We start from the raw sequence: 27,170 nt of genomic DNA on the forward strand, positions 1-27,170 counted from the left end.
TGTCGAGTTGCCAGCCTAGCGCCCAACCTTCCACGGAAGGCACACACACGCACGCACACACACCTAGTGCCAATTTAGAGTGTCCAATCCACCTACAACATGTCTTTGGGATGTGGGAGGAAACCGGAGCACCCTAAGGAAATCGACGTGACCACGGGGAGGACATGCAGACTCCGCACAGAAGGCACCTCAGCCAAGGATACTAAGTCAATAGTAATTCCTGGAAAAAAAAAAAAAACACAAAAAGGCAGTAGGCCTATATGTTTAATAAAATTAAATGGACAAGTGATATAAATACTTCTCATTTTCTAAAAAATTTAATTTGACAAAAAATATATCACAAGGCATCACCTTATATTTAGGAACAAACCACAATGACAAATAGTCAACACAAATTAATGGCACTCCTAAAATCATTATCAACCATAACTCATTTTAATGCTAAACCAAGACCTAGACTTCGAGTAACCTGAACTATGCAAAACCAGAATAATTATGAAATAAGTTCTGTAGCTAGAAACACTGCAAAGCTTCTAACTAGACCATGTGGAATCTAATTTGTAACATGGATCTGCACAAAATAATTTACATTTGTCCTGTAACTCAAGAATAAGAGACAACAGGATAAAAACAACAGAAGAAGGTTACCTTATTTCCTGTCAACACATGTTCTTTGAGAAGGGACACAACATGAGCCTTAACAACATTAAGCAACAGCTATCATGTGTATACAAACATGTGAACACACAGACATGCAAGCATTATGTAAATAATGGTCTGGAGATAGCTTCATTAAAATTAATACAAGTGAAAACACTCACCTATGTACTTGAATGGTTTTCCTTGTTTGACCAGCTGAGTTAGCGAGTGCTCTACAATGCTTGCAGTCCATTGGTTAACCTTGTTGTTATTATAATCTACTCCATGCAGGACACTGTCAATACTCTAAAAACAGCACGAGAAAACAATCAGTAGAAAATGTGAGTATGAAACCCAGAGTGGCATGTTTTATGTAAAAACATTATCATTTTGTAGATACATTTCTGGTCCTTAACAACCAGATCATAAAGCCTCCTATGGCACCCAGTGACCCATCTGTTTCCCCATCCTGCTTGGGTTTAGCATTCCAAAACACCCCATGGGAGACTCCTTTTCATAACCACACCTTTCATCTAGGCAGTACAGGGCAGGAGGTGGGTGCTCACTGCTGTCATCTATGCCTGGCTTGGGTTTTTTTAAAGTATGTGCTTATCATCAACCCCAAACCCTCACCACCTCCCAGTGTTGGGCAGAAGAGGGGTGTGCGATGTCTGTTATGTCAAAACCACAAGTAAGTATACTATTAGGTTGCCATGCAATACTTTTAACCAAGGCACAGTGTGCTCCTTAAGAGGATGTTTCCCATCAAACCTTCTATATGTTGTGGTTATTTTTCCCGACCTTCATCATCCCTGTGGTGGCCTCATAACTAGTCATTCATGCCCCAGGGATAGGCAAGGCAATCACCAGCTGCTTCCAACTACCCCCCCAGCAGATTCCTCCTGCACACAAAGACATTACTATAACCGCCAGAGCTGTAGTTAGAGCTCCATACTACTGTGCCATGGGACTGCCTCAAATATGCAGTCAGTTACCTGCAGCACCAGTTATCTGTGTCTAGAAGCAGTCTCCAGGCCAGCCTATAGGGATAAAGATCTGAAGTGCCACTTTTACCTGAAAGGAGAAGAAATTAATGCTATTAGGATTCCTCACCACAATGGCAGATGAATGAATAACCGTTGCAAATAATAATGTGTGTGTTTTTACATCAAATATATATATATATATATATATATATATATATATATATATATATATATATATATATATATATATATATATATAAACTCTAAATTGGCAATAGATGAGTGTGTGCGAGTGAGTGGTACAAATGAACTATAATGGCAGGGCTAGCCACCCGGCGGTGTAAATCTTGGCTTGAGATGATTGTCACTGTTTTAGTGACACCCCGACCCCATGTGCAAAAATGGGAAAAAGAGTTGAGGATGGATGGATATATGTATATAACTGCACGTATGGTTCCCAGTGTTGTGGCTGAAGTGCAGTCTTTAACTAATGCAAGTTATTGGAAGCCAAGTTAATGACTAACATGCACATTGAACGAACAGTGCATGATGTGAAGACTGGTAGAGAAGGATGAAGGCTGCCAGCCTAGCCAGATATAATTTTGCAGATAATTCTGTCATTTGTAAATATGAATGTAAACTACAGGCTTGTTTTCTTAAATGTAGAGAGATAGTGTTACATGTGGAACTGGAAATAAATGTGACAACAGTGCCCTCTACTGACCAAAGTAAAGCATGTGGTGACCCTTTGAAGTAGACAGTGGTGCCGAAATGTCTAGATGAAGAAATTCTTTCTATTGTTTTAACCAAGAGTTAAATTGCTAGATTTAAACATGCAAATGTATTTTTATTGCTCTGTTCCTGACCAACTGCAAGATAACAAAAGGGAGATGCTAAGAATGAAAATGCAGTTAATGTGTAGCCTGAGAACTCCAGGAAAGTGAAAGAATGATGTAATGTTTATCAGAACTGCAATTTCAATTTAAAGAGAGAGAATCAGAAGGCATTAAGCATTTTTGTCTTGACCATCCAACTCATCAGCACTCTGCCTGTTGTCTTATGTAAGTTATCATCGACTTGTGTTTTCTTTTAGGAATAGCTAGAAATTAGAAAGATTAGATTAGGTGTTTTTCTGTGATGTCAGAAAGTACAGTTTTTTACCTACCATAAATGTAGATGTTCGAGTGCATTCACTGCTGCAGTCATTACACTTGGGTTATCCTGCTGTCAGGCGGTCCCGCAGTCAGCCTGAGTTCCAAAGTCTTGGTCCGGCGTCGGTTGCTGTCACTTCTTCCCTGACGTCAGTGCGCCAGGGGTATATCAGGAGCAGCCGACGCCATTTTCTTCAGTTTTTCTTGCCCCAGATGTCAGGTGCCCCCAAAAAGGTAGGCAATACACATTGCAAATAAAGCATACATAAAAGATAAAAAACAATACCTTCAGTTACAAGCAAATACACCACATAGGCTGTACAGGTAGTGAGGTATAGATAAGTCCTAGCTAGAAAAGTGGGGGGTGGGTAACCTGGACTGCAGCAGTGAATACACTCGAACATCTACATTTATGGTAGGTACAAAACTGTACTATGTTCATCGTGTTACACTGCTGCAGTCATTACACTTGGGTTGAATCCCAAAGCTGAGGTTGGGTGGCTGATTCTATAAAGCATTCAGGGTGGCTATGAGGCCCTGCAGAACTGCAGTGGCAAAGCCAGCTCTGGATTTAGAGTAAAGAGGCAGGTGGTAATGCTTGGTAAAGGTATGCACTGAACTCCAAGTTGCAGCTTCTAAAATATCCTTGGTAGGTACTCCTCTAAGGTAGGCAGTTGAAGTGGCTGTTGCCCTGGTGGAATGTGACCTAATGTTGCTAGGTACAGTTTTTCCATGCTGTGTGTAGCAGAAACGTATACAGTGTCCTATCCATTTTGAGATGGTCTGCTTCGAAATAGCCTTTCCCTGTGATCCTGCAGCATATGCTACAAACAATTGCTCAGTTTTCCTGAAAGCTTTTGTTTTGTCCAAGTAGAAGCGTAACTGCCTGTGTATGTCCAATGAATGCCGAAGTCTTGCCCCTTTATTCTGGGGATTTGGATAAAATGTTGGCAAGTGAATAGTTTGGTTAAGAGCCATACTTGATACCACCTTTGGCATAAAAGTAGGGTTTGTTCTTAAAGAAACCCTGTCTTGATGAAAAATAATGAAATGTTCCACTGCCATTAGTGCCTGTAACTCTGAGACTCTTCGTGCTGAGGTTATTGCCAGAAGCAGAGCAGTTTTCCATGACACACATTTTAATTCTGCTGAACTGGTTGGTTCAAAAGGAGGTAAAGTTAATTTCTCCAAGACAAAGTTGAGGTCCCAAGTTGGAGTTGGTGCTCTCCAGGGCGGTCTTCTGTTTTTAGCCCCTCTGAGGTACTGTTTTAGCAAAGGATGAGAGAAAATTGGTGGATCTGTGTTGTAATGAGCCGAGATGGCAGAGGCGTGGATCTTAATGGATGAAAAGGATAGGCCTTTGTCCAGCATCTCAGCTAAATATTGTAGTATCTGAAGAATATTTGGGACAAGAGGGTCAAAGCTTTGAGCCTGATTCCAGGCACAGAATCCCTTCCACTTTTCTGAATAGGATTTCCTGGTGCTAGGCCTCCTGGCCTCGAAAATGACATCCACAACAGAGAGAGGTGTTGTCTGCTTGACTAAGGAATCTGCCATGCAGCCAGGTTTAAAGTTTTGAGCTGGCTGTGAAGTATCTGATTGTTTTGTTGAGTCAGAAGGTGCGGTATTTGAGGTAAAATCCATGGTGGGCCTTGAGCTAAGTTCTTTAAGATTGGGTACCAGTGTTGGCGTGGCCAGTCTGGGGCAATCAGAATAATTTTTGGCTTTTCTTGTCTGGCTTTTAGGAGTACCTTTGAAAGGAGAGGCAGTGGTGGGAAGGCATATACTTGTAGGTTTTTCCAGCTGAATGAGAGAGCATCCACTTTCCATGCTTGTGTGTGGTAAGTCCTTGTGCAGAATTTCTGTAGTTGGCAATTCATTAGGGAGGCAAACAGATCTATGTCTGGGCTCCACCATTTTTGTGTTATCATGCTGAATATTTGTGGATTTAATTTCCACTCATGAGGATCCATGATGTTTCTGCTTAAGTCGTCTGCCAGAGTATTTTTCTTTCCTGGCAGGAATTGTGCTTGCAGATGAACATGATAGGTTAGAGCTGTGTTCCACAAGGTCATGGCTTGTATGCAGAGGGGATAAGAATGAGTGCCCCCTTGCTTGTTTATGTACCACATAACTGTGGTGTTGTCTGTCTTTAGTAATAGTTGTCCTGGATGCAGAAGGTCTTTGAAAGCTATTAGGACATTTTGTACAGCTAGCACCTCTTTTTGATTGATGTGAAGATGCCTTTGGTCTGCGGCCCACTTGCCCTGAATACATTTTCCTGCCATGTGTGCTCCCCAGGCATAGTCCAAAGCATCTGTTGTTAGTGTCTGCCTGGTTGTGGGGTGAGTGAAAGGCTGTCCCTTGTTGAGGTGACATGCCTGTGCCCATCATAGAAACTCCTGTTGAGGGCAGGGAATAAGTGGTATTACTGCTTCCAAACTTGACAGTGTTGAGTCCAAACACTTTTTAGGTACCATTGTAATTTCCTCATATAAAGTCTGGCATATGGAATTAGTAGTATGCAAGATGCCATGAACCCCAAGGCCTGCAGAATTTTTCTTGCAGGGAGTTGGGTTTTTGTTGCCATCAATTGAAAGTACTGAGTCAGTTGTCCTTGCTTGTCTGGCGTGAGATAAGCCATCTGGGCCATTGTATTTAAGCTGGCACCCAGGAATATTATCTCTTGTGAGGGCACTAGTTTTGACTTCTTTTCGTTTACTGTGTACCCTAGGCAAATTAGCAATCTTTTTACAAACGCCAGATGCTTTAGTAGAATGTCCTTGCTCTCTGCTTGAATAAGGCAGTCCAAGTATGGGTATATTTGAATTCATTTTTACCTGCAAAATGCAATTACTGGTGCCAGGCATTTTGTGAAGACCCTGGGTGCAGTAGATAAGCCAAAAGGCAGTGCAGAGAATTGGTAATGCATTGAACCAGCTATGAATCTGAGGTATCTTCTGCAATTTTGTCTGATAGGGACATGCAGGTATGCCTCTTTGAGGTCCAAAGTAACAAGCCAAGCCTTCTTTCCCAGCATGGGAAGAAGCTGCTGTAGTGTCAACATTTTGAATTTCAGAACATCCAGGTAAGTATTTAGAGTAGAAAGGTCCAGTATGGGTCTCCAGGCTTTGTCCTTTCTGGGGACCAGGAAGAATCTTGAGTAAAATCCTTGTCCTTGCTCCTGTTGTGGCACTTTTTGAATAGCTCTCATATCCATGAGGGCTGTAATTTGCTTTTGTGCCTCTGACCATTGATTTTGTGGCAGGTCTGGCATTCATTTTAGCCTTGGTAAAGTGTGAAAGTGGAACCTGTAACCTTGAGACACAATATTCAGAACCCATTTGTCTTGGGTGATCATAGCAAATTGTGATAAAAAAGTGGTAGTTTTCCCCCCAAGGGAGCTGCCAAAAGGTAAGTGCTTGGCATATGAAGAGGGAAGTCATTGGGACCGTTTCCTGTAAGGTTGTGACTTGTCTTCCCCTCCTTTTGGGGTTGAAGCACCCCACTGTCGTGGTCTGTAAGAGCCTTGGGGCTGAGATCTGCCTGTTGGGCGTCTGTATCTGCCCCTTTGTGGTCTGTCTACACTGGAAAGGACCAATTTTTTGTAGGCCAATTTCTGCTAAATCGAGGTGGCTGTACCTGTAAGAAATCCTTCACTGTTTGCATAGATTTTGCCTTATCCTCCATTTTCTTTAATACCTCTTCTGCCTTAACACCAAATAAAACATCCTGTTGCAAAGGTGCATCCAATAATTTTGCTTTGACATGATCAGGTAAACATTGTTCTTTTAACCAAGCATGCCTTCGAATCACAGATCCTGTAACTGCTGCTCTACAAGAAGCCTCTAATGAATCAAAACCACATCACAGAGTATGTTTTCCCACTTGTTCAGCTGCATGCAATAAATCCTGCATTTCCTTATAGTCAGGATGTTCTGAACTTGTAAGCATTTTCTGTTTTAACAGAGACATTAAATATTGTTGATATTTAAGCATGTGAAACTGGCAATTTAAAGCCCTCACTGCTAAAGTTGCAGAAGTGTAAACGTTCTTCCCCCATCTGTCTAATGCTCTAGAATCCCTGTCAGAGGGAACTGGATTTTTAGCCATAGAAGCCTTTACCCCTTTGGGATCCTGGGAAATAGTTTCTGGGTCAGCAACAGGGTTTTTATAAAGAAATTTGTGAGTCAGGGACACTGTAGTACCTATCTGGCTTGACTGGAGCAGGGGGCAAAGAATCAGGATTTAAACTGGATTCAGAGTACACATCATCCACAATATCTAACACTGGCGGAATAGCAAGGGGTCTGTGCTGAGGCAATAAAAGAAAGTCTCTGAGCCTTTTCTTGGATTCTGAGTAATCCTGGCCCTCCCAATGGAAATGCTCCCTCATGGTATGTAAAGTTTCCCCAAAAGAGTAGTCCTCAGGAGGAGAGGCTGAAGGAATTGATTCTTCAGCATCAGAATCCTCATAGGGGGGTAAAGAGTATCCTTGATCTGAAGAGGAATCCGAAGAAATGGAAACCTGGTCAGAGGAATCATAGTCTGCATCCTGCCTAGGCCTTTTATCAGGAGGGGGATGGGAACCCCTTATCAGAGTAATTAAGTCTTCAGCCATTTTGAGCATCTGTTTTTTAGGCATGGAGGCCTGTCCAGGTGAATGCTGCACTTGCATCTTTGTCTTTAAAGGAATTTTAGACTTGGCTGTAGCTTTGATGGTATGCTGAGAAGGTCTTAAAACACCCTCAGAAGCCGATGCCTGCTCAGCGGTTCCAGACCCATCTAAAGGGTTAGTTTCCGTAGGCCCAATATTTTGAGCATCCAGAGGCCTAGCCATCTCCACGTGGGAGTCAGAGGCGGCTTGTGGTTCTGAGGTAGCGGTTGTCAGAGGCTGCGAAAGTGCCTCACTGAGAACCGGTGAACAGGCGACTGGCCTAGAAGAGGCTTCATCGTCAGTTTTGGGCCTCGGATGCCTGTCCTTATCCTTGTCTTTGCGTTTTTTTGTTTATTCCGGTCGTCGGTTGTTCCGATGGCATGGTAAAATTGAACCTTCGGCCAAAATAATGTCAGGCAATATCAAACTGACGTTTAATAGTGCGCTTGTTAAATCTAGCACAAAACCGACAACTAGTGACATTGTGGTCTGGGCCTAGGCATGGAATACAGTAAGAATGAAAATCCTTATGAGGTATTTGCTTCTCACAAGAAATACAATTATTAACTTTTACTGACATCGGTCTGAGGCAAGAAAAAGTTTCCCCAATGGGGTACTTAGCTTTATTGAAGACTTCGGTTCTGAAATTCGAATTGAAAATCTCAGGAGTCGGCCGACCGGCACTTGTGAACCGCTTTTGCTTCTGGCACCGCCCAGCAATAAAGACTGAAGAAAATGGTGCCGGCTGCACCTGATATACCCCTGGCGCACTGACATCAGGGAAGAAGCGAAAGCAACCGACGCCGGACCAAGACTTTGGAACTCTGGCCGACTGCGGGACTGCCTGACAGCAGGATAACCCAAGTGCAATGACTGCAGCAGTGAAACATGATAAACATCTGTATTACTGATTTTAAGTAATTCTGTGTGATCTCTGAACTCTTTTGACTAGTACTGTGTAGTAGAAAGTATTGTCTTGCGGTTTTGATTATTTATTATTAAATATTTTATAACCTTTTTAACTGTGGCTGATTTGTGTAGAGATAAGTTAAGCTCTAAGAGTACATTGCATGTATATAAGGATCCTGTACCAGGTCACTCTAATAAGCCTTGAGACTGTTTAGTCATACTACCAATTGGATAATAATATTGCACAGTAATAATTGGACATCCTTTTAAAAGCCTTTGAGTAGCTGATAAATATTAGCTGAGTGGTGGCAAGTGGTACTAGTCTGGGTAAAAGGGGCACAGCTGGAGAACCTGTGCCAGCCTTCCCCAGAAGTGTCTGTGTGGTTGTGTAAATTCTTATCTCAAAGTGTGTGCGTGTCAGCTACTTGGGCAGGCACACAAAGCACTGGTTGGACAGAGAGGGTGCTGGAGATTTTAGTTTGTCCAGCTAGGCTGAGACCTGCATCCTATAGCTGTGCCAGTGGGGAGTCTTATTGGGGACCTGGGGAGGAAGGGAGCGACCAGCCCCAGACTGACTGTGATCTCTGTGTGCTCTTAAAAGAAATTGCACTTTACTGTGTGTATTTGTTATCCTTTCCTCCTATATGAGACGCCCTCTCTGGTGTTAGTGGTGAGGATTGAAGATCCTTGATTGCTGGGCCAGGGCACGGGTGTCACATTTGTGTTTGGCAGTGGTGGGATATCCACATCACATATTAATTAGCTGGCAAATACTAATTGGCTTGTAGTGGTGTGGGTAGAGTGAATTCTGTAGCTTGTGTACAGTGAGCTTTGAAGGTGTTTTGTACTCTAAAACAGCCACACAGTGAATACTCAGAGTTCAGATCACAATTGTTTTATTTCTTTTGTTAGCTTAGTTAGTCAGGGTGTACAGGCAGCATGTCAGCAGAGGAGTATGGAAATCGGACAAGGAGCCAGCTGGCGGAGATGTGCCAGGCTAGGGGACTGGTGCATGGAAACCTGACTAAGGCAGACCTAATTGCAGCCTTGGTTACAGCGGCATCAGAAAACAGCAACCAGGAGAACAATCAGACTGGCAGTGGAGATATAATTCCCTCGTAGAATGGACAGCTCAACCTTTCTGCAGTGTACTTAAAAATCCAGCTGGAGCTAAAGAGACTTGAGATGGAGGCCAGGCGTTTGGAAATAGAAGCAGCTGAGAGACTGAGGAGTCTGCAAGCTGCGGAGAATGAGAAACTGTTGCATCTGGATGCTGAGGAAAAGGAAAGACAGAGGCAGCATGAGAAGGAGATGCTGACTCTTCACCAGAGTCATGGATGTAATGGGGAAGGGAGTAACTGGACCCCAGAAGCACAAAAGGTAAGTAAATTTCTTCCACAGTTTAAAGAGGGGGATAATTTTGATAGTTTCATTCATATGTTTGAGAGGGTATGTAAACAGTATGAAGTTGACCAAGGGCTCTGGGTACGGTTCCTGACCCCCTTACTCCATGGTAAAGATGTAACTGTTTTGTCCAAAATGTCTGATGTTGCATGTTTTGATTATACTGCTGTTAAGAAATGTCTTTTAGAACTGTTTAAGCTAACACCTGAAATGTATAGGAAAATGTTTTGTGAGCATAGACGGAAGGCAGATGAAAGTGTGTGTGAATATGTTGCTGATCTGAGCACTTATTTCCATAGGTGGGTGACTGGATGTCAGGTCACCACTTTTGAAGGGCTGGCAGACCTTTTGGTGAGGGAACAAGCCCTTAGCACTTTGCCTGAGGACATGAGGATCTGATTAGCTGATAGACAATGTGCTACTTCAAATGAGTTGGGGAAGAAGGGAGACCTATACCTGGCAAGCATGGTAGCCCTGCACAGTAGTGGGACCCACAGTACTGCTCATGGGTCTAAAGGAACCCATGGCAGGTAGCACAGACTGCCACAACAGAATCTGTCAGTAGCAGGGGAAGCCACTAGTCCAGGAACACGTCCAGGAGCTAGGGTTAAATGTTTTGAATGCAATCAGTGGGGCCATGTGGCATACAGGTGTCCATGGAGGCAAGGTGGGGAACAAAAGGTGAGGGAGCCAGTAAGTGGGAAAGGCAAAATGCCAATAGTAGGTTGTCTTGAGACAACAGGGGTACTAAACGACCATCCTGCAGATGTCCTGAGAGGGAATGATTTGGATGAGGCAGTACCATGTGCTTATGCAGTTATACGTGGTCAGGCTAGGAGACAAGCATGTGGGTCTGGTAGCGTGGGGGAGACCCAGACAGACTGCACACTTGCAGCCAGGACTGGTGAGGTGGTTATTTCAGAGAGTAAGTTACACTGTAGCAGTGAGACTGAAGGTGAGCCACAGCTGCTTGTGGGTACTGATGGTCCCTTGGACAGAGTGACTGCAAAGGTAGAGGTGAGTAGTAGTACTCGGGCTGACAGTGAGGCACCACTGTCAGAGGATGCCAGACTTCCTGTGGAAGGAGAGCTGGGAAGGGTTACAAGGACAGAGTTGAGACAGGCTCAGATCTTAGACCCTACATTACAAGGCCTGAGGCAGGTAGCTAGGGAGGCACCTGATTCTCAAGGAAAGGGGGAATCTATATAATGGGGCAAATGTTTACTATACAGAGAGTGGACCCTTGAGGGAGGGCTAGAAGGTGAGAGAGTACAGCAGTTGGTAGTGCCTAGAGCCTACCATCTGGAGCTTCTAGCCATAGCCCATGATATTCCCTTTGCAGGCCATATGGGCATAAAACATACAAAGAGGCATATTATGCAGAACTTCTATTGGCCTGGAATTTCCAGAGATGTAACTGGGTACTGCAGAACCTGTGAGCATTGCCAAAAAGAAGGCAAGGCAGGAGACAAGGTGAGAGCTCCTTTGATGCCTTTGCCTGTGATTGAGGAGCCATTTCAGAGGGTAGCTATGGATATTGTGGGTCCTCTGAGTAACCCAAGTTCCACAGGGAAAAAGTATATCCTAATGGTAGTGGATTATGCTACACGATACCCTGAGGCAGTGGCTTTGTCCTCCGTTGAGGCAGAGATGGCGGCAAATGCTTTGGTAGAGATTTTCAGCAGGGTAGGTTTCCCAAAAGAAATACTGACTGACAGAGGTGCCAATTTCATGTCAGACCTGCTGGCTTGTCTGTGAAAGTCCTGTGGTGTAAAACACATGAAGACCACCCCCTACCATCCCCAGACTAATGGTCTTTTTGAGAGGTTAAACTCTACAATCAAGTCCATGCTATGGGCATTTGCAGATCAGTTTAAGAGGGAGTGGGACAAATATTTGCCCAATCTGTTGTTTGCTTACAGATAAGTTGCCAGGAATCCACAGGATTTTCACCCTTTGAGTTGCTGTATGGGCGTAGGGTGAGGAGACCTCTAGATTTAATTTGAGATGAGTGGGAAGGTGAGTGCAAGTCTCACAAGGAGTCTGTTGTGGCATACGTCCTAAACCTCAAGACAAGGCTCAGGGAATTCATGGGCTTGGCCCAGGAGAACCTGGCAGAAGCCCAACAAAAGAAAAAGGTGTGGTATGACAGGAATGCTTGAGCTAGAGAGTATGCTGTGGGGCAGCAGGTAATGGTTCTCATTCCTGTCAGATACAACAAGCTGCAAGCAGCTTGGGAGGGACCCTACAAGGTGGTAAGAAAGGTAAGTGATATTAACTACATGGTGGACCTGCTAGGCAGAAGGCCAGGGCACAAATTGTACCATGTTAACATGGTGAAACCTTACCATGATAGGGAGGCCTGTGTGCTGAGGATTTGCAGTGGATTGCAGGAGGAGTCTGAGGGAATTCTGGGGACTGATTTCCTCAGTGAGGCTCGGGCTGACACCTCAGTGGAAGGGGTAGCAATGTCCCAGCAGCTATCTCCTACCCAGGTTCGAGAAATCCAAGCAGTGTTGCAAGAATTTGTGGACATGTTCACTGGGAAACCAGGGTGCGCCCACCTAGTGCAGCACCAGGTGGATACAGGAGCCCAAAGGCCTATTAGGCAGGCCCCTTATAGGGTGCCTGAGAGAGTCAGACAGACCCTGAGGGAGGAGGTACAGGAGATGTTGGAACTGGAGGTGATTCAAGAGTCCAACAGTCCCTGGGCCTCCCCAGTGGTGCTGGTGCCAAAGAAGGATGACAGCACCAGGTTCTGTGTGGACTACAGGAAATTAAATAGTCACACAGAGTCAGATGCTTACCCCATGCCTAGGACAGATGAGGCCCTAGAGCAGCTGGGTGGGGCTAAGTATCTTAAAACCATTGATCTTACCAAGGGTTACTGGCAGGTGCCCTTCACTCCCAGTGCTAAACAGAAGTCAGCCTTTGCCACTCCTTTTGGCTTGTATGAGATCACAAAGATGCCCTTTGGGATGAAGAATGCCCCAGCGACTTTCCAGAGACTGGTAGATCATATCCTAGCAGGAGCAGGAGGGTTTCCCTTGCTTACCTATATGATATTGCTATCTACAGCCATTCCTGGCCAGAGCACCTTCAGCATGTCAGGGAGGTGCTGGGCAGACTACAGAGGGCAGGGTTGACCATTAAGCCAAGCAAATTTCAGGTGGGTATGGTGGAGGTCTCCTACCTAGGAGATAGAGTGGGGAGTGGTAAGATACGGCCAGAACCTGCCAAAGTGGAAGCCATTCAGGAATAGCCTGCACCTGTTACTAAAAAGAATGTGAGGGCATTTTTAGGGATGGCAGGGTACTACAGAAAGTTCATCCCCAGTTATAGTACCATAGCTGCTCCCCTCACAGACCTGACAAGGAAGAACAGGCCAGATAAGGTAGTGTGGATCCCAGCAAGTGAGCAGGCATTCCAGAAGCTTAAAGAAGCTTTGCGAGGACCGCCTGTGTTAGCCAGTCCAGATTACAGCAAATAATTTGTTGTGCAGGTGGATGCTTTGAACAATGGGGTGGGAGCTGTACTTAGCCAGATTTCTTCAGAGGGGAAAGAGCACTCAGTGATTTATCTCAGTCGTAGGCTCCAACCCAAGGAGGAATGCTATGCAGCTGTAGAAAAGGAATGTCTAGCCATAGTGTGGGCACTGCAGAAACTTCAGCCTCATCTGTATGGAAGGAAATTCACTGTTATTACAGATCACAACCCCTTAATATGGTTAAACAGAGCCAAACAGCAAAATGCCAAGTTGCTAAGATGTAGCCTGGGGTTGCAAGCATATGATATGTCAGTGCAGCACCTCAGTGGAGTAGCAATGCCAATGCAGATGGGCTCTCAAGACAGGGAATGGGGTAGGTATACTCAGATAGACCTAACCCTCTCAAGCGGCATTTCTCATGGGTCACTTGAAAAACTAGCTTGAGTTCTCCAGGGGGCAGAAATGTGAAGACTGGTAGAGAAGGGTGAAGGCTGCCAGTCTAGCCAGATAGAATTTTGCAGATAATTCTGTCATTTGTAAATATGAATGTAAACTACAGGCTTGTTGTCTTGAATGTAAAGAAATACTGTTAAATGTGGAACTGGAAATAAATGTGACAACAGTGCACTCTACTGACCAAAGTAAAGCATGTGGTGACCCTTTGAAGTAGACGGTGGTGCCGAAAAGTCTAGCTGAAGAAATTCTTTCTATTGTTTTAACCAAGAGTTAAACTGCTAGATTTAAACATGCAAATGCATTTTTATTGCTCTGTTCCTGACCAGCTGCAAGATAAGAGAAGGGAGATGCTAAGAATGTAAATGCAGTTAATGTGTAGCCTGGGAACTCTAGGAAAGTGAAAGAATGATGTAATGTTTATCAGAACTGCAATTTCAATTTAAACAGAGAGAATCAGAAGGCATTAAGCATTTCTGTCTTGTCCATCTAACTCATCAGCACTCTGCCTGTTGTCTTATGTAAGTAATCTTCGACATGTGTTTTCTTTTAGGGATAGCTAGAAACTAGAAAGATTAGACTAAGTGTTTTTCTGTGATGTCAGAACTGTACTATGGATTTATTTTAAGTATCTCTGTGTGATCTCTGAACTCTTTTGACTAGCACTGTGTAGTAGAAAGAATTGTCTTGTGGTTTTGATTATTTATTATTAAATATTTTAAAACCTTTTTAACTGTGACTGATTTATGTAGAGATAAGTTAAGGTCTAAGAGTACATTGCATGTATATAAGGATCCTGTACCAGGTCACTCTAATAAGCCTTTAGATTGTTTAGTCATACTACCAACTGGATAATAATATTGCACAGTAATAATTGGACACCCTTTTAAGGGACTTTGAGTAGCTGACAAATATTAGCTGGGTAGTGGCAAGTGGTACTACCGTCTGGGTAAAAGGGGGATAGCTGGAGAACCTGTGCCAGCCTTCCCCAGAAGTGTCTGTGTGGTTGTGTAAACTCTTATCTCAAAGTATGTGTGTGTCAGCTACTTGGGTAGGGACATGAAGCACTGGTTGGACAGAGAGGGTGCTGGAGATTTTAGGTTGCCCAGCTAGAGTGAGATCTGGATCCTATAGCTGTGCCAGTGGGGAGTCTTATTGGGGACCTGGGGAGCAAGGGAGTGACCAGCCCCGGAATGACTGTGATCTCTGTGTGCTCTTAAGGGAAATTGCACTTTACTGTGTGTATTTGTTATCCTTTCCTCATATATGAGACGCCCTCTCTGGTGTTAGTGTTGAGGATTGAGGCTCCTTGATTGCTGGGCCAGAGCATGGGCATCACACATGAGAACTGCTTTCAGCAAAATCACTAAATATCGACTGGTTTCACCATTTTTCCCTTTTTTTGATCTCACAGTTATTATATTTAATTTAGCAGAGGTGTGGGGAGGGGAGATTGGTTTCATTTTTTGGGAACACTGGTCTTTGAATGTATTTTGCTTGAAATATGGGGTTTGTTCTAATTATTTTTATTTGGTTACCTACAACCACTGTTCATAGGTTTATAGATTAGTACTAAGCTAACTGCCCTTGCGAGCCATTTTAAGCCTAGCCAATTATCCCTTGTGAGACTCAAACCCTGCACCGTGTGTTTCTTCTTTTCAACACCACCATTACCATTAATTCCATCCCCCAAAGGCTTGTCATTTGATTTACCACTAAAAGTTATCAACAAAGCAGCATGATTGGTCATGTAGGACCAAATACTTACACAGAAGAATAGGGATGGATGTGAATAGCTTTTAAATAGCAAATACCCTGTTATCTGTACATCTACAGAAGTAGTAAGTACTTTGTGCAGGTATGCTATAAACATCATAATGGTCACTGCTGCAGGAAATCAAACATACAAATTGAAAGTGTACCTATCAGAGAACCGTACAGGTCCAGTGAAGTGTGGGCTGCTCAACAGCATTTTCTGAGGACTGCAGTTATAGCATGTTCTATGGGACTGCTTATAATCCAACTTATAATGGTCAAAAAAGGCAAGAATAGATGGGAAGGTAGGAATTGATCAATTTATGTAATGTTGGATTGAAGATAATTGTATAAAAGAATATATGTGATGTAAAATGTTTGTAATTGAGAACATGTTAACATGGTTTGTTTTACTTTATATAAATATACATTTGCTTATGTCCATCCATCCATCCATGGTAACTTTACCCATTTTTTGCAGATGGGGTTGGGGTGCCACTTCAGTTAAAATTATATAGAGCCAAGTTTCACATCACTGAATGGCTAGCCCTACCGTGGTTGTTTTTCCACACCACACACTCACACCTATGGCTGATTTTGGTGTCCAGTCCACCTACTGCATGTCTTTGGAATGTGAGAAAACTGAATAATTCAGAAGAAACCCATGCAAACACAGGGAAGGCATGCAGACTCCATACAGAAGGCACCCCCAGCTGAGAATCGAACTGGAGAATCTCTTGCTGTGAGGCGACAATGGTATCAACTGCACCACTGTGCTGCCCCAGTATGTTTACTTTTGTCTTAAGTTGATAAATCAATAAAGGTGTTAAAAGAGGCATGAATGGTGATTATGTTGCTGCCTCATGAATACTCTGATCTTAAGTATTTCTGGGAAAGACTGCAGTGGTAGCTCCAGACTTAGTACAATGGTCCCTAACCTTCCCAAAGTCTAGCTGTATTTATTATAACAAAAATCAGTGTACTAGAAAACCAACTGAAAGGCTATGCCTTATTATCTGGCAGCCCTGATTATTTTCCATGAAAGAAGAAACAAATGATAAGTCTAATAAGTTTGTTTTTTTTATACATAATAACTCAGAGCTCTGTGGTCACTAGTGGAAGTATAGAACTAGCCCCCCTTTCTTTTCTTGTTTGAGGAATAAGGAAAGAAACTGGACCGATTAGCTCAAAGTAATTTTCAGAAACCACCTTGGGCAAAAAGATGGATTTATTTATAAAAGCAGTCTCCTGAGGATTCATTAAAGTTCTTAGAGTGAACCACACATCTCACTCTAGAAACACCCTGCTCACATGGCACAGTATTTTGTGATTCGTATACATGTTAGCTGCAATGAGGAAAGACCTCATTATTGACCAATTTGCATGCCTCTGAATCACAGTTACTACTTGGACATGGTGCATGTCATGATAGCTAACTGCTGCAGCCACATCGTGTAAGCATATGCATCCCCCCTTCGCCTATCTATGGTATCCCCCACACCAATCTAGGTGTTATATGGCACAAATGTGGCATCTTTGGTTGCTAGTGTCCCCCACAACCCCGATTTCCATACTGCTATTAGTGCCACTATGGCACACGGGTTTACAGTAATCCCCAGTGGCTACTGTCCCTCCCCCTTTCCTGGATACCCATACTTGTTTAAGCACAATAAAGGCATAGGACCTGAATCCCCATACAGCTGTCAGTGCTGGTGATGTGCAAGAGTTTAGACTAATCCCTTAACACATCTTACGCATTTGCCACTGTCAAATAATTGCTAGAAGAGGAAAAATAGCTATGGTTCTGAGGTGTGTCACCACTGCAATTAAACATTTAACAAATGCCACAGGAGCAGTGGATTGCTCAAATAAAAGAGCTGAAAACTGGAAACGATTACGTACCTGAAATACAAAGTACTTTTTGTGAGAGGGTCTCATTGGAATATGAAGAAATACTCTCCCATATCTAGTGTGGCCATATAATAGCTCCAGTCTATGAAAGGAAGCAAAGATTTTAAAGTCAGTAGCCTGAATGTATTTTCAGTTATGGACCTGTTCACACCCATCTGGTCTTGGGGTGTGCTGCTCTTCTCTGGAAACCAAAACTATGTAAGGATGCAGTCTTTCCACTCTTTGGCTAGACTGTAAGGGACCATTTGACTGCTTTATGCATTACAAGTTGCATGTCAGATGTACATGGGATGATGAAAGGTATAGAGCTAGCTTCCCCTGTGGTTTAATCGATCAACCTATTTTGCAAAGTCTTGCTAAATTGTTTACAACATCCACTGTCTGTGACTGAATGCTGCCAGAAAGAAAGAGGAATCTCAAACTTGTCAGCCTGAGATATGGGGAAGGCAACAGTAACTATGAAACTCTCTGGTTGCACATGTCCTTTTGCACTCGAGATGTAAACAGACTTTTTCTTTTATTCCTCTGTAAACGTGGTGAAAATTAGATACTTTCTGATCAAATAATTTCATATTAGTAGAGAATGTCTTGGAACCTTTCTTTTTTAATGCATCAATAATGTCAGTGACTGTAACCCAACCAACAAAGATCTTGAACCAAATAAACATTTAGAAGTAGTTGTCTAACATTTGCATTAAAAGATCTGTTCTAATTCAAGCTGGCATTCCCAAAACTACCCAAGATGTGACAGCTCGTTTCAACATCCACAGCATCATAGGCACATCTCAGTGTATGCAATAATTGCTGCAAATACCTTTTCGACTTAGTGAAATTACTGTCACAATTCTGGACTCTACACTAGGATGGAGCCCCTGATAAGAAGTGAAGTAGGCAAAATTGCTTACTGCTCTATCAGTTACTGTACTAGAAGTGTAAACCTTCTTTCCATATTTATCTAGTGATTTACAATCCTTATCCAAAGGAAAATACTTCAGGGGAACGACTATGACATTACACTATATTACATTTGCTTAACAGCAGAGAGATAGAAAACAAACATATCTAGTCTGCCCTTTTAAGTGCCTTAAAATTTTCCCTTCCTGTCAGTCATCCCTACTTCCCTTACTATCTTCCCACCTGCTCCAAGCTTTCTTGTATAACTATGGATTTCTTCTGTACTACCCATTCCAACAGTCCATTTTGTGTGCCCACAATCCTCACCATGCAAAAGTACTCAGAAGATCCAGGCAGCAGCTAGCCCTTACAAACTGCTGCTTGTGCCCCCTCCTTTACATCCAGAATGACTCTTTTGCAACTCCATGACAATCCTCTGCACCAATACCATGTCCTTCCTGCCTCTTGTGGTCTCAAGTGAGAGGCACTCTATATCTTCTGATCATACTCCCTTCCCTTCTATTCTACAGATCTTTCCAAAATCCTTCCAGCAGCCTGATGTCCTTTGCCATATAAGGCTTCTAGAACTATATGCAGTACTCAAGATATGACTTACTCCCTTCCCTTCTATTCTACAGATCTTTCCAAAATCCTTCCAGCAGCCTGATGTCCTTTGCCATATAAGGCTTCTAGAACTATATGCAGTACTCAAGATATAACTTGAGCAACATCCTGTACAGTGGAAATTTTCTCTTTGCTCCAGGAATCTGTTCCCCTGAAAATATATCCCAACATTGTCTGCTGTTGCCACTGCCATCTCATTCTATTCCAAGTGGTCCAATCCAGGTGTAATTAACACCTCCAGATCTATTTTTTAGCCTCACTGGCATCTCTTCTACTTATGTCAGAAGATTCTTCACTACAGGATTCTTATGGCTTAAGTCCATTATTCTGTATTTATTTGCACTGAACATCAACTGCTACTTTTATTCCAATTTATTCAGCATTTCTAAATCCTCTGCTAGACTCTTTTCCCTATTCTATGCTGCTGCTCCTATCTTTGCCTTATCCTGTCTTCCATTCCATCAAATATGTCTGAGAAGAACATACTAAATGATCTCTCTCAGCACAACCCTCTGTGCCTTTACCTTCAACCATGCAGCTATCCAGTTCCTCGTCTCAACTGTACTCCCATCCCATCCAGTTTTTCTATCGGCCTCTGGAGATGGACACAGTCAGAGGCCTTGCTGCAGGCCAGGTAGGCTATATTTGCTGGTCTTCCCTTGTCAAGTTCATCTGTAACTAGTCATAAAAGTGAATCAAGTTTGGTTGAGAGCTATAGTTGGCCATGAACCCATGCAGTCTGTAAAGATCATACGGACATAGAAATTACAAAGCGATACGTTTTCAGAACATTTGCACCTTGCCAAAACCCACCCTCAAAATAGCCTTTCTACTTCAAGTTAGGGGTAAATTTGCGGATGCTCATCCAATCATCATGCTGCAGATTTCTGTCCTTCAGAAATATGATCAGCCATCACATCGGGATTATCTCAACAATTTTTACTCCACTGACATTAAGCCAACTGCTCTGTAGTGCTTGGAATTTTTGTACTCTCCCCTGTACAATGGTACTACAAGTGACGTCTTCCAGCCCTCTGGCACTTCAACTCTAGCCAGGCATCAGGGGAACTATCCATCATACTGGCCATATGTCTGAGGACTCTGGGAGGATTCGCATCGTGTCCTTCTGCTTCATCCTCCTTAAGATCAGTCAGTTTCCTCTGAAACTTGTTTCTTTCTATCACCATGTCTGTTCACTGCTCTTTCCTTTCTGCCCTGCCTGCCTTCCTTCCATCATGACACCAGCCCCTTTATTTCCTTTGTGAAGACTAAAGCAAAGCATTTATTCAACACCTTTGCCTTTTTCCAGTCTTCTGTGACCTCCCTTCCAACTTTGCTCAGCCTGACCAGTTCGGTTCCTCCCCTCCTTCTTTCTACAATGTAACTAAAAAAGCCCTTGCTGTCTTTCTTGATCCATTCTGCCAACTCCCTTTCAACTATGGTTAGATGTTAACAAGGAAATAGCGGCAGGATTAGTTCTACGGGCTTATTTACAAATCATGTTAGTCTAAAAGGAGATTTATATATCCTTTCTGCCTTTTGATTCCCAGGGAAATATGAAAACGGGCATTATCACAATTTATATCATTCTTAACAGTGTATTAAGGTAAAGGAACCATCCATTTTGCATATGAGAGTCTCATTAATTCCCTATATCTTTTTTCTTTTTTATTTGTAAATGAAGGATTAGCTACAGTCTGACCAAAAAAAAATTCTCCCATGAAATATAATGTTTTCATAAAGGAATATCTTCTAGTGGAGAGCCTACAGACTGCGAAGAAGTGTGCTTATTAAAATCCTGAGAGGAATAAGAATTAATAGGTCTCACAAGCAAATCTACCTTCTTCACAAATACAGTCGGAGGGGGGGGGGTTGGGCAGTTCATACCTGCAAAGACCTGCATCTCCGTATTTATTCCACAGACTAATATTGGTCCAGTCAAGGTACCATTGTAGGTTTCTTCCTGTTTCAATGGAGTCGTCTGCACCAAAATTAAATGCATCAAAAATTAAATGCTGCACCAAAATTAAATGCTAGTCAAAATAAAGTTGCTATGAAACAAAGGTCAAACTGCAGGAACTGCTGCAAACGTAGCTTTTTAAAAGATTACAAATTCCACAGGTGATCAAGGATTAGTTGATTGGTTTTAATCTACCCAGTCTCAAATGTTCTAAAATTACAAAACACTACACGAATAAAACAAAAAAAAAGAGGTGAACCACCAAATATCTTGAACAATTTAATATGAATATGAGAATTAAGCGCTTTCAGCCATAACACACAGGCCTTCTTCAGAACAAAGAAATATCATTCCTTACACTTTTAAATGCTCTCACCAATTAAAAAATACCCAATCATGCATTCTCAATAATCTCATCAAACAATAATGATGCAATTTAAAAAACAGTACAATTGTTGTACACCTAAAACAATGTAAAACTTAAAAAATCTTATTTACACTTGTCATAATAAACTTTCCTATCTAAAACTGCTTTATAGTTCACTCCACCATTCAACCTAGGTGCATTATATGCATTAAATGCAATTTGGCATTTTAATTCTCTGTAGTCCAATTCCCCCTCTTTGTCACCATTGAAATTACTAGGCACACAGTCAATTACATTAAAATAAATTTTTTTTATAATTTGAACATACCAAAGTGCGTTTAAAAAGTGCATTGTCCATATTTTTGTTTTTGTATGGCATATAGATGTTCATACATCCTTTTTCTCAACTGCCTATTGGTTTTGCCAATGTAGAATGATGTGTTTTCAGAACACTTAGCTAGATATACCATAAAGGTCAACCCACAATGAAACACTCCTGGAACCTGACAGATCCTACTACTGGTACTAACATGGGCCTTCTGCTATGTATCTGCAAAAACTGCAACTCATACATTTAAAGGTGCCTCTTGTTCTCACTTCTAACAACTCCTTAAAGTTCTCTGCCCTCTTATTAATAAAAAAGGAGCAGAACCTAAAACTGATCTCACTCCACTGTTAGCTTCCAAAATCTTCCAGTTGTTTCTTATAACCCCTTTGATGGCCTCACTTATCAATACTAAAAACCAAGGGCATGGAAATGGACCAATCTGGTGAAGTTTTAACATCAACATCATGATGGAATGTGTCCCCCATCAACATCTCCCTCACTACCTTCGATGGGTATCCCCTATATGTAAACCTAAGATGTAACTTGTACACGAGTTATTCAAAACTGTAAAATCTGCAGCTAACCTTTTTAATCTCACCAATTGACCTATGCTTTACGTAGGTAGGATGCATGCTGGAATAGTGCAATAAAGTATTACTTGCCACATTTTTATAACTAATGACAGAGCCTAACTTACATACCTCAGTTTGTTTAAAGACTTCTAAGTCCAAAAACAAACACTGGAAACACTCCATGCAAAAGAAAAACTAAAAAACAGATTAACTTTTTGTTCATACAATCTACAAAACTATTCTATTCAGCTGCTGTCCCCTTCCAAACAAAAAATAAATAATCTGTAAGCCAATAGTAAAAACACATCTTACTTCTACCTTCTAACTATGATAAAATATTAGTCTCCCAGTAGGCCATAACCAAGTTGGCATAATTCAGGGCCATCCTGGCATTAATGCACATAATGCACCTGGGCTGAACGGTGGAGTGAATTATAAAGCAGTTTTACATAGGAAAGTTTATTATGACAAGTGCAAATAAGATGTTTTAGGTTTTACATTGTTTTAGGTGTACAATAATTGTACTGTTTTTTTTTTAAATTGCATCATTATTGTTTGTTGAGATTATTGAGAATACATGACTGGGTATTTTTTAATTGGTGAGAGTATTTAAAAGTGTAAGGAATGATATTTCTTTGTTCTGAAGAAGGCCTGTGTGTTATGGCTGAAAGCAATTAATTTTTGTATTCATATTAAATCGTTCAAGGTGCTGCAGTAGCGTTGTCGTCTCACAGCAACACGTTGTCCCATTCGATTCTCAGCTAGAGCGTCTTCTGTGTGGAGGCATACGTGAATGGGCGTGCCTTCGTTGAAGGTTGTGCATCAGGGCTGGTAACTTGGCACGTAACAATCCACTACCAAACATTAGCGGACCGGAGTTCCGCTGTGGCGACCCCTAACCGGGATAAGCCGAAAGACACAACAACATTAAATCGTTCAAGATATTTGGTGGTTTACCTCTTTTTTGTTTTATTTGTGTAGTGTTTTATTTTATTTTACAATTATTACACTACTCAGAGGCTTTTGGGTATAGTTTGTTTTTTTATTTTGTTCTACAATTACCTCAGATTGTAGCCTAGAGATTTAGGCACACTGGGATCACTGTTTGTGACAGACCACTGTATGTTCCAGTAAAAGTTTTTCCTTTTCCTATTGTTATGCATCTGTGAAGAAAATAAGATCTGGGACCATGGGGAGTTGCCCTACATGGGAGAGTGGATTTCACCCCCCCCCCAACACACAAATGCACAAAATGACTTATCTGGAAGTGTATGGGTGTGTTTTCATGAAACAGTGTTGATCTGTTGAGATGAGGGACTTTTTTTCATTGTTTTTTTTAATCGGCCAGACATCACTGTTCCATAGCGGAAACAGTGTAACTCCTTGATCTGACAGTCATAAGACATACCAATATAGATACCATCAATGGTGTTATTAGAGCTTCTTCTTTGGGTGACATCAAGGCTGCTGAGGACAGTTTTGGTGTATTAGAAAAATACTTAATTTCCTTATTTTTGGCAGCTATTTGAACTGTAGTACCCTATTCGGAAACAGCAGGGGAGGAATTGTATTTACATCTTTAGGCCTCTTGCAACTTCTGTAGATGATCCCCCTGTACTGCTCTTCACTTGCTTACCATGTTCACATAAGCATTACATTTCTTAAACTTCAGTTAAAAATGAAAGTTAATGGGAAAATAGAAAATACAAACAGATTTATGTGGTAAAGCTGGATTCTAGCCCCAAAACCCTTAAGAAAATGGTTCTATGACCTTTTGCTGGGTGACTGTTGAGGAAAAATAAACAGTCAATACTTTCAAGACACTCTGTGCAGTCATAATTATACATTAAAGCAAGATGCAATGTATTCAAAGCAAGGAAAAGGAAGGAAGCAAGTGTCTAGCAATGTGATTACATAACAAAACGTCACACACTCACCAACGTCTAGAGGAATGGTGAAGGCAAGATCAGCACGTTTTCACAAGGACGAGGGACAGCTGGTGAGCTTTGTGACCAGGAATAAAGACAAACGTTGCTGCTATAACAGAGATGTCATCTGATTCATTGCTACAGTACCTTTACCTGTGTTTTTAAAAACATCACTCTTGTGCAGTAGCCTTAGCACTATTAACCTGTATAACAGTAGCTGCCTAAGCAGCATTAAGAATTAACTTGTCACCATTTACAAGAAGAAGTCATCGGACAGTGATATGGGGTAGGCCAACAAGCTGCTATAGTATTTTTTAAGTGGAGTTTAGGTTTTACAGACTTATGACGCTCTTTAACTATGTAGCATAGGTTAATCAGAAAACTGTAAGAATCTACAGTAGCCATGTTTTTAATGTTTTTAAAATAGGACTCACTACATATTTTAGTAATTCAGCTTTAAGTAGTGGTAAGCCAATGGTTCCATCTGTAACTGAATAGTTTTTATGTACTTCTTGTACTGTCTCTTTACTATAGCATGTCATTGCTAAGAAAGAACTTTGTTCAAGTATAATAAAATCTGGAGAATACAGTGAGATTTGTATTCATCGTGGCCTAGCAGAGTATAAGTCTTAAAGAGCTATAGAGCTCTACATTTAAAAAAAAGGCCAAGAAGCCAAATTTTCCCTGCAGACTACTCTATCAGAAATACTGCATAAGTAAATGGGTATAACTAAGGAAATTATTATTTTTTTACTTATGATACAGAATCAGAATTGTCTAGACAAGTGAGACCTTGCGGAGTCTAATCATGGTGGCTGCCAACAAAGTAGTTACTAGAAAATGGAATGAGTGGTGCAGCAGTTAACTTCATCGCCATTCTCTGATTCGATTCTCGGCTGGGGTGCCTTCTGTGCAGAGTCTTCATGTCCACCCTGTGTTTGCGTGGGTTTCCTCCCACATTCCAAAGACAAGCGTCTGGAGTGTTTTCTCCCAGACCTCCACTAAAAATAGGCTCTGTCCTAGTCAGACTTTCCCTGTCAACAACTGTTAAATAAATAAATAAACCAACTGTACTACAATACAGTAACGGAGATAAAACAGGAAATGGGAGCTTTAGAAAAAGTTAGCAGAAAAAAGTACATACAAAAATGGGAATTTTGGGAACAATACAAGCAGAATAACATTTTGGAGGAGGAGGAATGAGGTTTAAAAAAAAAGGCAGGATTTGCATGAGCTATATAACGTTTGCTGGACAATGACCATATACATTATAAGTGATGTATAATGTTTCCAGCTAAAAATATGTCAATATGGTTTGTTTTCATTTGTATAAATGTATGATTGCTAGGTCGTGGTTGAAAACAGTCCCTGGGAACAGTGTGAATTGCCTGGCAATGATTCAGACAAATAATTATACACATAAATTGTGGTTTAATGTGTTTGAAAATGTGACATTTTCAAACACATTTTCAATATACTGTTTGATAATATCACATTACACATGAAATGAGATTAACAGCATATTTATGTTGATCTGCAAACTTCACTTTACTGCTATACAGTAAATGGCATGCAGCAGGACTATTAGTATTTATTTTTGGGCAGCAATCACACAGCTGCCTGTTCCTCTAAAACAATGCAGCTTCTATAAAGTGCAGTACAACACAACTGTTTCCATCCATCCACAACCCCTTTTTCCCATTTGTCCACACGGGTTTGGGTTGTCACTTCAACAGTGTCAATCATTTAGAATCAAGATTTACATGGCCTGGTGTCTAGTCCTGCCATGGTGAATCTTTCACACACACACTCTCACACTTATGGACAATTTAGAGAGTGCAGATAAAACAACAACCAGTTCACCAAAACAGTTTATTCTCTATAGAATCTCTAGCACCTCGGCTTTACAAAATACTGAAAATACTAATAGAGCGGGACATTCTGAAACTATCCAACATTAAAAAAGATATCAATTTATTGTGTATGAATTTAACAGCTACACTAGATAAAACTAAGTTTGAATCTTGTTTGATTGAGATTCAAGAAAAAGTTCATATTCATGAAAACAAATGTATTGAACAGAAAATACATAAAATTACGAGAGACTTGAGGGATTTTGAGAATGGTACTGCCTTTTTTGGTGGAACCAATCAGCGACTACGCTATAATCGAAATCCCTCGAATGTTAACGTTAACCAGCAAGGTAGAATTGACAGTTTGACTAGGAATAATGATAAACAACATAATAAAGTGCCAAGGTATAGTGATAAGGAACAAGATTTTCCTCCCTTATCACCACCAGCTGATGATTGTTTTCTGCCAGAACATTTTGGAGCACACAGACAAGCGGGGAGGCAACAGCAGCAAAAGAGAACATACACTGAACAAGAGACATATAGGGGAGGGCCGTTTCGCCCATGGCGCGAAAACAAAAGGACAAAATGGTACTAATTCTAATATTTATGAAAAAGTTGTGAATTTATCTGGTTGTTTTATCAATGAAGAAGTTTATACAGTATTAAATCATGGTTTAAAGTTTGTTCCGACAGTTCTTCCGAAAAAATATGAATATAAAATTGATATCTTTAAATTTATACGGAAATTACATTCATGGTATTATTTCAATTATATTGTAGATAAGAATGTTGAGTATAAACAGTTTGAAATTAATAGTTTAGATAGCAATATATTGGAATGTAGTCAGGATTCTATGGATGACTCGTTTTCTTCATGTGTTAGTGAATTTAATGCTTATTGCACAATAGATACATCAAAGATAAAAATGGATAAGAAGTTTATGCCACCTTTTGTCCATGAAGGCATTAAGAGTTTTTCTACCATGATAGGTTTTGAAATTGATGAAATTATTAATAGTGTAAATATTTCAAATGTGAATTTTAATTTAACAAAAAAAGAATGGATTGAGTTAATGAAATTTTCGAAACAGAATGAATTGATAGTAAAGCCTTCAGATAAAGGCAATAAAATTGTTGTTATGCACTACATGCAATATTTTAAAATGTGTATGAATTTGTTAGTGGATACATCAGTTTATTGTGAGAGTTCCTTAACAGAAGTTACAACAGCCAAAGAAAATTATTTAGAATTAATCAATAAAGGTTTAAGACTGGGCTACTGGAGTGAA

The 27,170-nt window shown here is 41.2% G+C and overlaps 1 protein-coding gene across 1 annotated transcript in view; it reads right to left on the reverse strand.

Annotated features, from left to right (window-relative positions):
• DYNLT3 (dynein light chain Tctex-type 3) overlaps positions 1-27,170 on the reverse strand; it is a 156,045-nt gene that overhangs the window by 17,306 nt on the left and 111,569 nt on the right. Inside the window, exon 3 of the mRNA XM_044072410.1 lies at positions 822-945. Within this exon, the coding sequence (XP_043928345.1) occupies positions 822-945 (124 nt within the window). The remainder of the gene's footprint in view (positions 1-821; positions 946-27,170) is intronic.

The sequence above is a fragment of the Protopterus annectens genome, chromosome 5.part0 (genome assembly GCF_019279795.1).
Source record: "Protopterus annectens isolate FY-2018-M chromosome 5.part0, PAN1.0, whole genome shotgun sequence".
Classification (NCBI taxonomy): Eukaryota; Metazoa; Chordata; order Ceratodontiformes; family Protopteridae; genus Protopterus; species Protopterus annectens.